At 34.5% G+C, this 13,688-nt stretch overlaps 1 protein-coding gene across 1 annotated transcript in view; it reads right to left on the bottom strand.

Moving 5' to 3' along the window:
* LOC308649900 (actin-binding protein WASF3-like) overlaps nucleotides 1-12,183 on the bottom strand; it is a gene marked incomplete at both ends in the record, with an annotated part of 60,238 nt that extends 48,055 nt beyond the window's left edge. The window contains one exon of the mRNA XM_081295787.1: nucleotides 12,051-12,183. Coding sequence (XP_081151913.1) covers nucleotides 12,051-12,183 — 133 coding nt within the window. The remainder of the gene's footprint in view (nucleotides 1-12,050) is intronic.
* Nucleotides 12,184-13,688: the final 1,505 nt, after the last annotated feature.

Genomic DNA, 13,688 nt, shown 5'->3' with positions numbered 1-13,688 from the left:
TGCAGGTAAATGGATGGAGTTGGAGGAGATAATGCTAAATGAAGTTAGCCAATCCTAAAAAAACAAATGCCTAATGTTTTCTCTGATATAAGGAGACTGATTCATAGTGGGGTAGGGAGGGGGAACATGGGAGAAATAGACAAACTCCAGATAGGGCAGAGGGGTGAGAGGGGAATGGAGGGGGCATGGGGTTAGAAATGATGGTGGTATGTGATGGTCATCATTATCCAAAGTACATGTATGAAGACATGAATTGGTGTAAATACACTTTGTATACAACCAGAGATATAAAAAACTGTTCTCTGTATGTGTGATATGAATTGTAATCCATCCCGCTGTCATATATAAATTTAAAAAATTAATATTAAAAAAAAGACTGGGCACCCTGGGATCTTTTAAATCTCTCATTTGTCCTAAGTCTCCAACAACTCAACAATCACAGCACAGGCTTTTCAGCCTGGAATGGTCCTCCTTTGCTTCTATGTGTGAGTTTCTGCGTGATTCTCTGTATCTGCATCTCACTAATTTGGGGCATCAGTTTGTCCTTTGACCATAGTTCTCTGATGATCTAAGAAAGGTGTTTTTATTTTGTTCAGTTTTTTTCTTTTATTGGATAATAGGAGTGACTTCCAAGTCCCTTAAAAGCTAGACCAGAAACTGAAAGTTCCTTCAATATATTTTTCATTGTATATAAAATACATAAAACATTGTATATAAAATACATGTATATATTGTATATATGTCATATAACACTTTTAAAATTTTAATATTTATATATGCTTATATCCTTTTATTGATTTTTATATTTTTTTGGTACCAGGTACTAAATCCAGAGGTGCTTAACCCACTCACCCAAGTAGCTAGCCCTTTTTATTTATATTTAGAGACAGGAACTCCATAAGTTGCTTAGAGATGGCTTTGAACTTGCAATCCTCCTGCCTCAGCCTCCCATGCTGCTAAGATTGCAGGTATGCACCATGCTCAGAAAAGCTAAATATTTTAAAGTACATATCAGTTAATTCCAAAAAATGGGGTCATCTTTGGTTTCTGCTTCTTTTTCCCTTTTCTCTTTCTGTGTGTCTCTCACTCTCTTTTTATGGACAAAAGATGAAGAACAGAATATGAAAGATAAAGTAGAGAATGGTTATTCCCATAAAAGGGCATCCATTAAGGAAGAATACTAGTTTAGGATGCTCATAATTACAATCATACATCTGATGACAGTGGCTATAATAAAAAAATTTTTTTAAAAAGTAAACCTTAAAAATTTTCCCTCAAAGTTTTAGGCGATATGCTTTGATAAGAGTAAATCAAACCAATTAGAGGAACATCTATAAATCACTTGAGATACTTTACCATAAGCCTTGAAACTCATGAAATAGAAAGAATATAGATGACATAACCAGAGTGATCTCCAGGAATAAAAGTTCAGGTTTGGCTGACTCTCTAACTTGTGCTCTTAAGAACAATGCAGGATTAACACTTGTTTTATTGAAAATTATACAGGGAAAGGATAAGTTAAAAGTAACTTAATAATTATTTCTATAATGCCCCAAAGAAAGTATTTCCAATATTCCAGGTCAAATGGTGGATCAATAGATTTGACTAGTTCCCATATAATCCTACCTCTCTTAAGGCGAGGGGAACTCATCTTACACTGCCCTCCAATTCTATGGCTAATGGGTCTTTTTATCTTAAATAGGGTGAGAATCATTAATCTGAAAATCTGAAATGCCCAAAAACCTGAAATTTTCTGAATGCCAAATGATTCCACACATGAAAAAGTCCACAGCTGACTTCAAGTGATGGGTCATAATTGAAGTGTAAATGTACTAAAAATACCTGTATAAATGTATCTGCAAGTGATGTATATATGAAACATAAATGAAATTCCTGTTTAGACTTAGTGCTATTCCCAAGGTTACCTCATTATGAATAGGCAAATATTAAAAAATCTGAAATCTGAAATACTTCTGAATTCCCAAGGAAAATTCAACCTCTAGTCTCCTAAATATATGGTGTATCCTCCTTCCCTTCAATAACCTTCTACCTTATTCATGAGAAATGCCAACACTTATGTAAGTCTTGAAGCATTAGAACTTCAAAAATTCTTTTAAGATTTATAGGGACAGATGAAGACACAGAGATACAAACCAAAGGAATGCACAATCTTTTCAATGATATAATATCAGAAAATTCCCCAAATCTGAATAATGAAATGGAAAATCAACCGCAAGAGGCTTACAGGACCCCAAATGTACAAAATTAGAGCAGATCCACACCAAGGTACATTATAATGAGAACTGAATCAGGAGGGCATATACAAATTAAACAGATAAATTTCAAGAAATGAGATTGAAGATGCCATCAAAAGCCTACCAACAAAGAAAAGCCCAGGACCAGATGGATTCACAGCCAAGTTCTATAAGACCTTCAAAGAAGAATTAACACCAATGCTCCTCAAATCATTCCATGAAATAGAAAAGTAGGGAACTCTTCCAAACTCATTCCATTAGGCTAGTATCACCCTGATACCAAAACCAGACAAACACATATCAAGGAAAGAAAACTTCAGACCAATGTCCTGTACATAAATGCACAAATTCTCAATAAAATTCTGGAAAATTGTATACAAAAACACTCTAAAAAGATAGTGTACCATGATCAGGTGGGGTTCATCCCAGGGATGGAAGCTTGGTTCAACATATAGAAATCAATAACATAATTTATCACATCTATAGACTTAGAGAAAAGAATTATATCTCAATAGATTCAGAGAAAGCATTTGACAAAATACAGCACCCCTTCATGTTCAAAACACTAGAAAGACTAGAGATAGTAGGAACACATCTCAACATTGTAAAAGCTATCTATACTAAGCTCAAAGTCAACATCATTCCACATGGAGAAAAACTGAAAGCATTCCCTCTAAAAACTGAAACAAGATAGGGATGCCCACTTTTACTATTTTTAATCAATACAGTCCTTTAAATTCTAGCTAGAGCAATTAGACAGATGAAAGAAATTAAAAGGGATACAAATAGGAAAAGAAGAATTCAAACTATCACTATTTACAGATGACAATTCTATATTTAGAAGATCCAAAAAATTCCACCAGAAAACTTTTAAAACTAATAAATGAATTCAGCAAAGTATCAGAATATAAAATCAATACCCATAAATCAAGTGCACTTCTATTCATCAGTGGTTTCATCACTAAAAGAGAAATTTGGAAAACTATCCTAAGCACAATAGCCTTAAAAAATACTTGGGAAGAAATCTAACAAGAGGTGAAAGACCTTTAAAATGAAAACTACAGAACACTAAAGAAAGAAATTGAAGAAGACCTTAGAAGATGGAAAGATCTCCCATGTTCTTGAATTGAAAGAATTAATATTGTCAAAATGCCCATACTACCACAAACATTATACAGATTTACTGCAATTACGGTTAAAATCCCAAAAACATTTCTCATAGAAATAGAAAAAGCAATCATTAAATTAATTTGAAAAAAAAAAAAAAAAGAGACCCAGCATAGCCAAAGTAATCCCTGGCAAGAAGAGCGAAGCAGGAGGCATCAGAATAGCAGACCTTCAACTAAACTACAGAGATATAGTAATAAAAATGACATGGTATTGGCACCAAAATAGACGTATAGACCAATGGAACAGAATAGAAGACACAGAGACAAGCCCACATAAATACCATTATCTCGTACTAGACAAAGGTGCCGAAAACATACCTTGGCAAAAAGATCACCTCTGCCACAAATGGTGCTCGGAAAACTGGAAACCAATGCTCAGCAAAACGAAATTAAATCATTATCTCTTATCCTGCACAACGCTCAACTCAAAGTGTATCAAGGACCTAGGAATGAGACCAGAGACCCCTGCGCCTAATACAAGAAAAAGTAGATCCAAATCTTCATAATGTCAGATTGGGTCCTGATTTTCTTAACCAGACTCTTAAAGCACAAGAAATAAAATCAAGCATTAATAAATAGGATGGATTCAAAAGAAACAATGAATAATGTGAAGAGACAGCCCACAGAGTGGGAGAAAATCTTTACTACATGCACATCAGATAGAGCACTAATTTCCAGGATATATAAAGAACTCAAGAAACTTAACACCAAAAAGTAAATAACCCAATCAATAAATGGGCTAAGGTACTGAACACACACTTCTCAGAAGAAGATATACAATTGATCAACAAATATATGAAAAAATGTTCAATTTATCTATCAATCAGAAAAATGAAAATCAAAACTACTCAAAGATTTCATCTCACTCTGGTCAGAATGGCAATTATCAAGAATACAAGCAATAATAAGTGTTAGCGAGAATGTGGGGGAAAAGATACACTCATACATTGCTGTTGGGACTACAAATTGGTACAACCACTCTGGAAAGCAGTACAGAAATTCCTTAGAAAACTTAGAATGGAAGCACCATTTGACCAAGTTATCCCAGCCCTTGGTCTTTATCCAAATGACTTAAAATCAGCATACTACAGTGATGTGGTCACATCAATGTTCATAGTAGCTCAATTCATAATAGCTAAACTATGGAACCAACCTAGATGCCCTTCAACAGATGAACGGATAAAGCAACTGTGGTATATATACACAATGGAATATTACTCAGCCTGAAAGATGACTGAAATTATGGCTTTTGCAGGTAAATGTATGGAGCTGGAGAATATCGTGGTAAGCAAAATAAGCCAACCCCCCCCCAAAACAAAGGCTGAATGTTTTCTCTAATAAGCGGATGCTCATCCATAATGGGGGTGGAGCAGGTAGGGAAGAATGGAGGAACTCTGGATTGGCAGAGGGGAGTGAGCAGAAGGTAGGGGGCCTGTGGGTGGGAAAAAATGGTGAAGTATGATAGACATTATTACCCTATATTCAGGTATGATTATAGGACTGGTGTGACTCTGCACCATGTACAGCCAGAGGAATGGGAAGTTGTGTTCCATTTGTGTACAATGTGTCCTATATAAGTAATTAGAAGAATTTTTTTTTAAAAAACTTCATAAATTTTTGTTGTGCTTCTTACATCAACTTCTGTGCAGATATATCAATATCCTAACTTACCCTTACCCTTAGCCTTAACCTACACAGAAAAACACTTGTGATCTTTAACCTTTACAAAGTGTGTTTTATCCTTTTCCTCCCCCCACAAAAATCCTGTGGATAAAAACATCTAAGAAATGTATAAAGTGCATGCCTTCAAAATATTTAAACCTCTATTCTCAGTAGTACTGCACTTAATGGAATTAGGTCCAAATTTCAGATCCAAAAACAGAGCAAATGCATGAGAGTGCAAGCCCATGAAATCAAAGTACAAACCCTTAAGAAATAAGAGTGTGAGCCCTTAAAAAAGAATATTTATGTCAATTTAGCATTCAATTTGATATGAAATATATTCTGTACCTTCGGGAGAATTAATAAAAACAATTACTTTTTAAAGTATAGGAGAAGAAAATAGACTCCTTTCTCATTTATATAATTACACCAAACATGGAAATGAGGGAAAAATCGATTTTGCAATGATTACAAAAAAGAGAGACAAATTTAAAATTAATAGACTTATAGAATTTTAGGCAATTTTTGGAGATTCTTTTTGTTCATTATGAGAAGTCTGGATTATTAAGATACAAGACAAGTATATTAAAACATCATAAACAACCAAAACATATGCAGCTATTTTGTACAATAATTTATAAGTGCCCCTGCCTCTGACAAAGAAATAACTTCTATGTTCAAGAATAGAAAAAAAGACTAAATCATAAAGAATGACTTCATGGCATTTGTTAGTAAATTGATGAAACTGGAGATTATCATGACAAGTGAAATAAGCCAGTCCCAAAAGTCAAAGGTCAAATGTTTTCTCTGATAAGCAGGAGTTAATCCAACATAAAAAGGAGGCATAAAAAAAGAGAAGAGAATACCAGTTGAGCAGACAATGGTGAATGAAGGAAAGGGAGGAGGGATGGACAGGGAAAAACAAAGACGGTGAAATGAATCTGACCTAACATTCTTATTTATATATTTGAGTATACTGCAATGAATCTCACCAGCATATACATCCACTATACACAAATTACAAAAAAAAATCAGATTCCACAAAGTTTCATCAAATTCCTATTCTATTAAAAAACTGAACCAAGTAAAAACCCACAAGTGACAAAAGCAGAATAGTACACTAATAATATGATGCAAATGCAAAATAAATATTCTCATAAAATTGTTTTCAAAAATAAACAAATTAAAAAACCCCAAAATATCAACAATAGGGATTTTAGGTTAGGGGAATTATGAACTATTAGCAGGCTTTTCTGTTTGTTCTCTGTGATTTTGTATCTTAAAACAACAACAACATCATGCATTCGGTTTATAAAATGACTGAAATAAACTTCATTTGAAAACAAAAAAAAAGAGACAAAAATGTCTAAACAATATGGCATATCAATATAAGAATCTCCAGTTATTAAAAACTGTGTCTTAAGAGAATCAATAAAAAAATATATACTATATAGTGAATGGGCTACAATGCCATTTCTACCTTGATACCGTTTTTATAAAGATAAATGTATGTGTGTGTGCATATATAATACACACAGATAAAACATTATCAATAATTTTCTCTGATGATTGCAATTTATTCATCTTTTCCTTTGCATATTTTTATGTTAAATTTTCTATATCACCTTATTAATATCATCAAATATAACCAATAACTTTGTGTGGAGAGGGACATGCTAATTCTTACTCCTTTCTTGTTTTGTTTTTTGTACCAGGGACATACTGTATCCAGAGGTACTTTACCACTGAGCCATAGCCCAGCCCTTTCTTATATATTTTATTTTGAAACAAGGCCTCACTAACTTGCTTAGGGCCTTGCTAAATTGCTGAAGCTGGCTGTGAACATTTGATCCTCCTGCATCAGAGGAGCCGGAGGGAGGAGCCGCTGGGATTTGGCATGTGTGGCTCTTACTGCTTTCTTTGTGATATCATATTAAGAAGAGAAAGGGGAAGATAGCTATTATCTCAAGAACAAAGAAAAGTAATAAAAACCAACCTATGAGGTATAAAAAATTGTGCCAAGGATGACACAAATGTCCTATCTTCTTACCTCCTTTTTAAAGCAAAGTATATTAAAATTGCATTAGAATATCATTAAGAATTTGATTGCAATATACTATAATTTTAATTGAGCAACTAGCTGACAGGAGTAAGAGCACTCAGATTATTAATCAAGGAAATGATGAAAAAGCAATTCTGATTTAGTGTTAATTGCTGCACTAAACTGTCATTAATTGAAGAAAAAATATCAATATCCCCTAGATGGAAACCAAGTGACACACTATTAATCAAAATTACCAAAAATATAATAAAAAATACAAAGCAAGTGGCTTTTCTCCACCATACCATTTCTCTGATCTTTCATATTAGATAGTTTGAAATAATGAGAAAAATCTGAAAGCTAATAAAGACTAATTTTTTTTTTTATTTTGGTGGATGAAGTTCTGAAAGCCTCTGATCCTTTAACTGTAAGACTGCCAGGTTACAAATTTCCTCTCTTTCATTTCTACAACTATCCCTAAACTCAATACCAATAATCAGTATATTCTCATTGAGAAGATTTCAATTTTCTACAAATCCTATTAAGAATCCAATGCTTCCAAATTACTGAGCCTTGACATCAGGTGTCTGATTTGGATGTAATGGGAACATGGCAATATGTTTTTTAAAAACCCAGTTTTCCCAACAGGTGTGTAGTTAGTTACAGGGCTCACAGAGGACCAATTAGCATCCAGAACCAGATTCTTTTCTTGCCTTATGCAAAGTCATTTATATCTTCATGACTCTGAACTGTCCTAATAAATGTGATGAGAAGCAAAATAACCTGATGAATGAGGATGTCAACTGCTAGTCATCCTTATTGGAAAAGAGCAAAGAAATTCCTTCTGGAGTCCTGATCTGTTTTGTCTTCCTTAGAACTGCCAGACAATTTGTCACCCTGACTCTTTTGAAGCAAGCCATTCTCAGGTGGGCAGGACCATTCAGGCTCAAGGAAGGTCCTTAAGTTCCCCTAAACCCGGCCCCTAAGATGGCACAGAAGGACAAAGTCCAGCCTCTGTATATTGCTTGCAAGAAATCCAGATAACTCTATATCACCTATCACCACACCTGAAAATGAGTCTCTGCTGTGTGAGCGTAGATGCTGAAAGATGGGGGGCGAGGTGTTGTGGGGCACAGAAGTGAGACTTAACACAGTCCATTTTAATCTGGACCCACTGAATAACGGTTAGGTGCACAAGAAAATTTAAAGATTCTGTTTTGACTTTATCATAGGAATGAATAGTCAGCAAAAAAAAGACTTTTAATATTACAGATTCATGCATTCTTAAAACTTAAAATACCTCAATGATTATGAAAATAGAAAGTAACATGAAACATTCTTTTTTAATATTTATTTATTTTTAGTTGTAGTTGGGCACAATATCTTTATTTATTTATTTTTATGTGTGCTGAGGACTGAACCCAGGGCCTCACACGTGCTAGGTGAGCACTCTACCACTGAGCCACAACCTCAGCCCCAAAATATTCTTTTTTAAAATATTTTCTTATGCTTCCTAACAAACTTAGATCATAAAAAATTGTATATAACTTTCCATATATCCAGTAGCATATTTGTTCAGTGAGAAATCACAAAAACTAAGATTCACCTATGTAGATATTATTATGTTTTTTGTGTTTTCTTACAGGTTGTAATGACTGCATATCTATTTCCTATTTTAAAACCATACTGAAAATATACTTTATTTATAAAGTATAAACACATTAAAAATGTGTTTGACTTCTAGACAGGAAACAATTACTTCCTGTTTGTTGCACCTACAGAGGTACTAAGTGAATAAACACTAATAAATAAAGTACTGGGGTAAAGGCTGAGGTTGTGGCTCAGTGGTAGAGCACCTGACTAGCACATGTGAGGCATTGGGTTTGATTCTCAGCATCACATAAAAATAAATAAATAAAATAAAAGTATTGTGTCCATCTACAACCAACAAACAAATAAATAAATGGTAAATCTAATTTGCTATTCTATGACCAATTAATACCTCAGCATCTCAGTCAGTTCAGGCTATGATAAGAAAACCACAGACTGTCTGTGGTTTTAAATAGTTCTAGGGCTGAGAAGTGCAAGATCAGGGTTCTGGTGGATTCAATATCTGTTGGGTGCTCTTCTTTCTGCTTCAAGGGTGCACCCCTATTCTGAGTCCTCACATGGAGGGAACATGGGGTCTCTCTCAGGTCTTTTAAGTAAGGGCAATAATCTCATCTTCAGGATCTATCACCTTCCCACAAAGACCCTATTTCTAAATAAGACAACCCTGGAAATAAGATTTCAATATATGAATTTTGTGAACACATAAACAATCAGTCCACTACACTCAGTTTTTCTTACTTTTCTAGAATTTACACCTGGCATATACTCTTTCTATAAAGGGTTTTTGGGTTGCACGCCCTAGTTGCAGGCAGGGAACTTGAAGGGAACATTCACCCTGAGGACACCAAAAAACTGCACCTTGAATAGCAGTGAGAGGCCATCCTGGGAAAGTCTAGGGACCAGCTGCTCTCTCTGCCTTATGGGGCTCATGTTCTCTCTCATGTGCAGTTCTCTCTACCTGTCCTTCCTTTTGCCTTTTCCTGCCACTGACTTCCTCTGCTTTCTCCTAGGCTCAGGCCTGTACAACTTTGGCTTATAGATGGTCATGGCTTCTTTAGCCCTATATTACATTTCAGCAGTGGGACCTATAATAAACTAGCAAATTCATGTGCTTCTTCCTAGTTCAAATGTCCTAAAAGAATCTGACCAACCTAGCTCACTTTTTCAATCCAGACACACAGGTAACTAATTTGGTGGATAGCATCTCTTAGGCATACTCCAATCACCATCATTGGGGGGATTCCTAGCATCTTGTTTTAATGTTCCCCTAGTGATCCTGGTAGAGAGGCAGAGTTGGGGCCACTGAGAGTGTCTCACTAGGGACTGACTGTCCTTGAGGTAAATGTTTCTCACTGATGCAACCTTAAGGTACTGAGGATCGTATGAAATGCAACATGATTGAGGGTAAGTGGTATATGAGTTTCCTATAGCTGCTATATCAAATTACCACAGAGTGGCTTATAAGAGCACAAATTATAATCTCATATTTCTGAAGGTCTTCAATCTAAAATGGATTTCACAGTATTAAAACCAAGATATTGGTGAAGCTGTGTTTCATCTGGGGGCTGAGAGGGAGAATCCATCTCCTTATTTTCAGCAGCTTCTAGAAACTGTCTGCATTCATTGGCTTGTGGTCCTCTCCTTCATTTTCAAAGTCAGCAAAAGCCAGCTGAGCCTTTTTTCACAGCGCACACTTGGATACTGATTCTTCTATATCCTTGGTCTACATTCTAAAAAGTCCTGTGATTCCAATAGGCCCAAACAGATAATCCAAGGTAATCCCCTTCTCTTAAATTAGCTGCCTAACCTAATCCACCCTTGCACAGAACATAATACACCCACAGGTTCCACAGTTAAGGATACTGACATATTTGAATGGACTCTGCCCATTATGAAGTCCATGTACAACAAACACACTGGGTGGTCAGATTTGCTTACAGGAAGTTATGGCCGGGCAGGCACTATAAACAATCAATACAACACTATGCTGAATATTTTTATAGCATGACATGTAGATTACTCAAATTTTAACAGCTTGTTCATTTTAATCACTTTCACTTTGTCAACAGACATTTAAGCCATAAAAACAAAAGACTAAATAATTCCTGCAAATATATATGAATGTAAACAGAAATATTTCTACCATTCAATAATTTACAAGGAATTTTCCTGCAATTAATTATATTGATTTGTATATTTTATCCATAACTACTACTAAAAATCAATTATAATTAGTCTCCAGAAGAAATTTACTTTAAAATACATTTTAAGTAATTTCCAAGTTACTTTTTCCTTGGTCAATGAGTGCAGATCTACTAAAAATACACCAATAATAGCACAGTATAATACAATTCTTTAAAAGAAATATTTATCTGCAGCGTTTCTTCTTCAAAATAAATTTTTAAAACTCTTCCTATGCTTGAGACTACCAGTATGTGGAATTTCATGAAGGCCTTTCTGGTCATTAGCAGAGTTTTTGAAAAATTTAACTGTGAAAACCTGTCACCAGAAATGCTACCTCAACCCTCTCAACAGAAAAGGAGTGGGATGAAGTGAGAAAACAAGATCACGATATAAATGTAAGTTAGGCAAAAATAGTTCAACTTCAAAAAGCTTTGAAGGGAAAAGCATTTTTATGCATATTTGAGGAAATAGAATCTTTCTTGGGTTTTAAAAATTAACAGTCAAAACTAGAATAAAAAGTCTTTCCTTCCTTATGCCTGTATTTGCAATAAATCTACACATACAAAATAAATATGGTACATGTATAGTTAACTTATCAATATGGAAGCCAGTACCTGCATTTTAATTTTAAGTAGGTTAAAACCAGCAAATCTTACTGCTTTGGATTTTATTCTATGACTCATTTGGAACATAAGTCAATCAAAAATATTTATTGAGCACCTCATATGTACCAGAAATATTACGAGTATTAATTAGTTTTCAGTCTATTACATTTAAAAAAAAATGATTGCTCCCACTCAAGTTCAACAAAATAACTTACTAAAGTTAAAAAAATTAACACTATTTGAAAAAGCTTTAATAAATTAACACTATTTTGAGTCTACATGTTTGGTCTTACCTAATAATTTGTGAGCTGGTAATTGTAGCATTATATCTTCATTGTATAGTGATGGGTATCACAAGCCCAGTGGGCAAAACAATTAGTTACACACTGGAAAATGTGAAGGGAGAAGGGTTCTTTCCTTTACATCTGCAATAGCATAACTATTGAATTGAAATCAATTTGATAATGTAAAGTTAATAATGTGTCATCAGTAACCAGAAAAAAAAAAAAAAGAAATGACTTACTCAGACTGCTTAGCTGGCGTATGATTGCAGCAAGAGTACTGTTGGTTACACATTCAAGTTCACTGGTAATTCCTTCTGGCAGAGCTCCCCGGCATAAGTGCCAGGGTTCAATGCTCCTCTTCACTAAAGGCATGGCTCACAATCTGAAAATTAAAAAGATAATTTTTGAAAAGCTCATATTTATATTTTAAAAAATCTATAGAGTTTTAGTTCTTTTGAAAATTCAATTTGCCCTAGGAATTTCATTATCCTATTATTTCTACATGAGAGTATAGATAAAATGCAACATGCAGTGAATGTTTGATTATTTCAATTAATTTTATGGATTTCAGATATATGGATAGTATAATTCTCCTTTTCTAGAAAAATAATACATGCTAAATCTCCACCAAAGCATGAGACTGAATAGTGCATTTTTACCTCTTTCCCTCTATGATGACAAGATAGAAAAGTCAAGTCCACAAGTATGGCTATAGTTTGGAACCTAAACATCCCCTAAAATCCTGTGTGTTAACGTCTTAGTCCCTATGGGATGACATCGAGAGATGATGGAACCTTTAAGAGGTAAGGCCTAGTAAGAGGTCAATGATCTTTAAGGTCATTGGGGAAATCCCCTTAAAGGGGAGTGTGAGACCCTGACCCCTCCTATCTGTTTCCTGGAAATGAGCAAGCAGTTCAGCTCTACCACATGCTTCTGCCATGAATGGTGTTTTGCCAAAGGCAATAAAAAGCAACAGGGCCATGCAATCATGCACTGGAACCTCCAAAACTCTGAGCCAAATAGAACTTTATCCTTTAAAAGTTAATTATCTCGAATGGATAAAAAAAATGTGGCATTTATATGCCATGGAATATTACGCAGCACTAAAAAATGACAAAATCACGGAATTTGCAGGGAAATGGATGGCACTAGAGCAGATTATGCTTAGTGAAGCTAGCCAATCCCTAAAAAACAAATACCAAATGTCTTCTTTGATATAATGAGAACAACTAAGAGCAGAACAGTGAGGCTGAGCAGGAAGAAAAGACTAGCATTAAACAGAGACATGAGGCGGGAGGGAAAGGGAGAAAAAAAAAAGGGAAATCACATGGAAATGGAGGGAGACACTCATTGTTATACAAAATTATATATAAGAGTATACGAGGGGAATGGGATAACAAACATGGAGGGAAATGAATTTCAATAGATGGGGTAGAGAGAGAAGATGGGAGGGAAGGGGAGGGGGGATATTAGAGGATAGTAAAGGTAGCAGAATACAACAGTCACTAATAAGGCAGTATGTAAAAATGTGATGTGTAGCCGATGTGATTCTGCAATCTGTATTTGGGGTAAAAATGGGAGTTCATAACCCAATTGATTCTAATCTATGAAATATGATTTGTCATGAGCTTTGTAATGTTGTGAACATCCAATAAAAAAAAAATAAATAAAAAAAAAAATTTACATTATTTCCAGATTTTTACTATATAATTATTTATATTTTAAAGGAGAGCATATTACTTATATGATTTTTATTATATAAAGTTTATTATATAAAAGTTTCTAACATGGACACAAATAAAAACAATGGTATAATGATGCCAGTATATACCCAATTTTAAGAATCAACTTTAGCTATTATCATTCTATTGTAATTA

This window comes from Spermophilus citellus, assembly GCF_964194105.1.
Source record: "Spermophilus citellus genome assembly, chromosome: 1".
NCBI lineage: Eukaryota > Metazoa > Chordata > Mammalia > Rodentia > Sciuridae > Spermophilus > Spermophilus citellus.
Note: the sequence above shows the minus strand (reverse complement) of the source record. Positions and strands in the feature narration are given on the sequence as shown.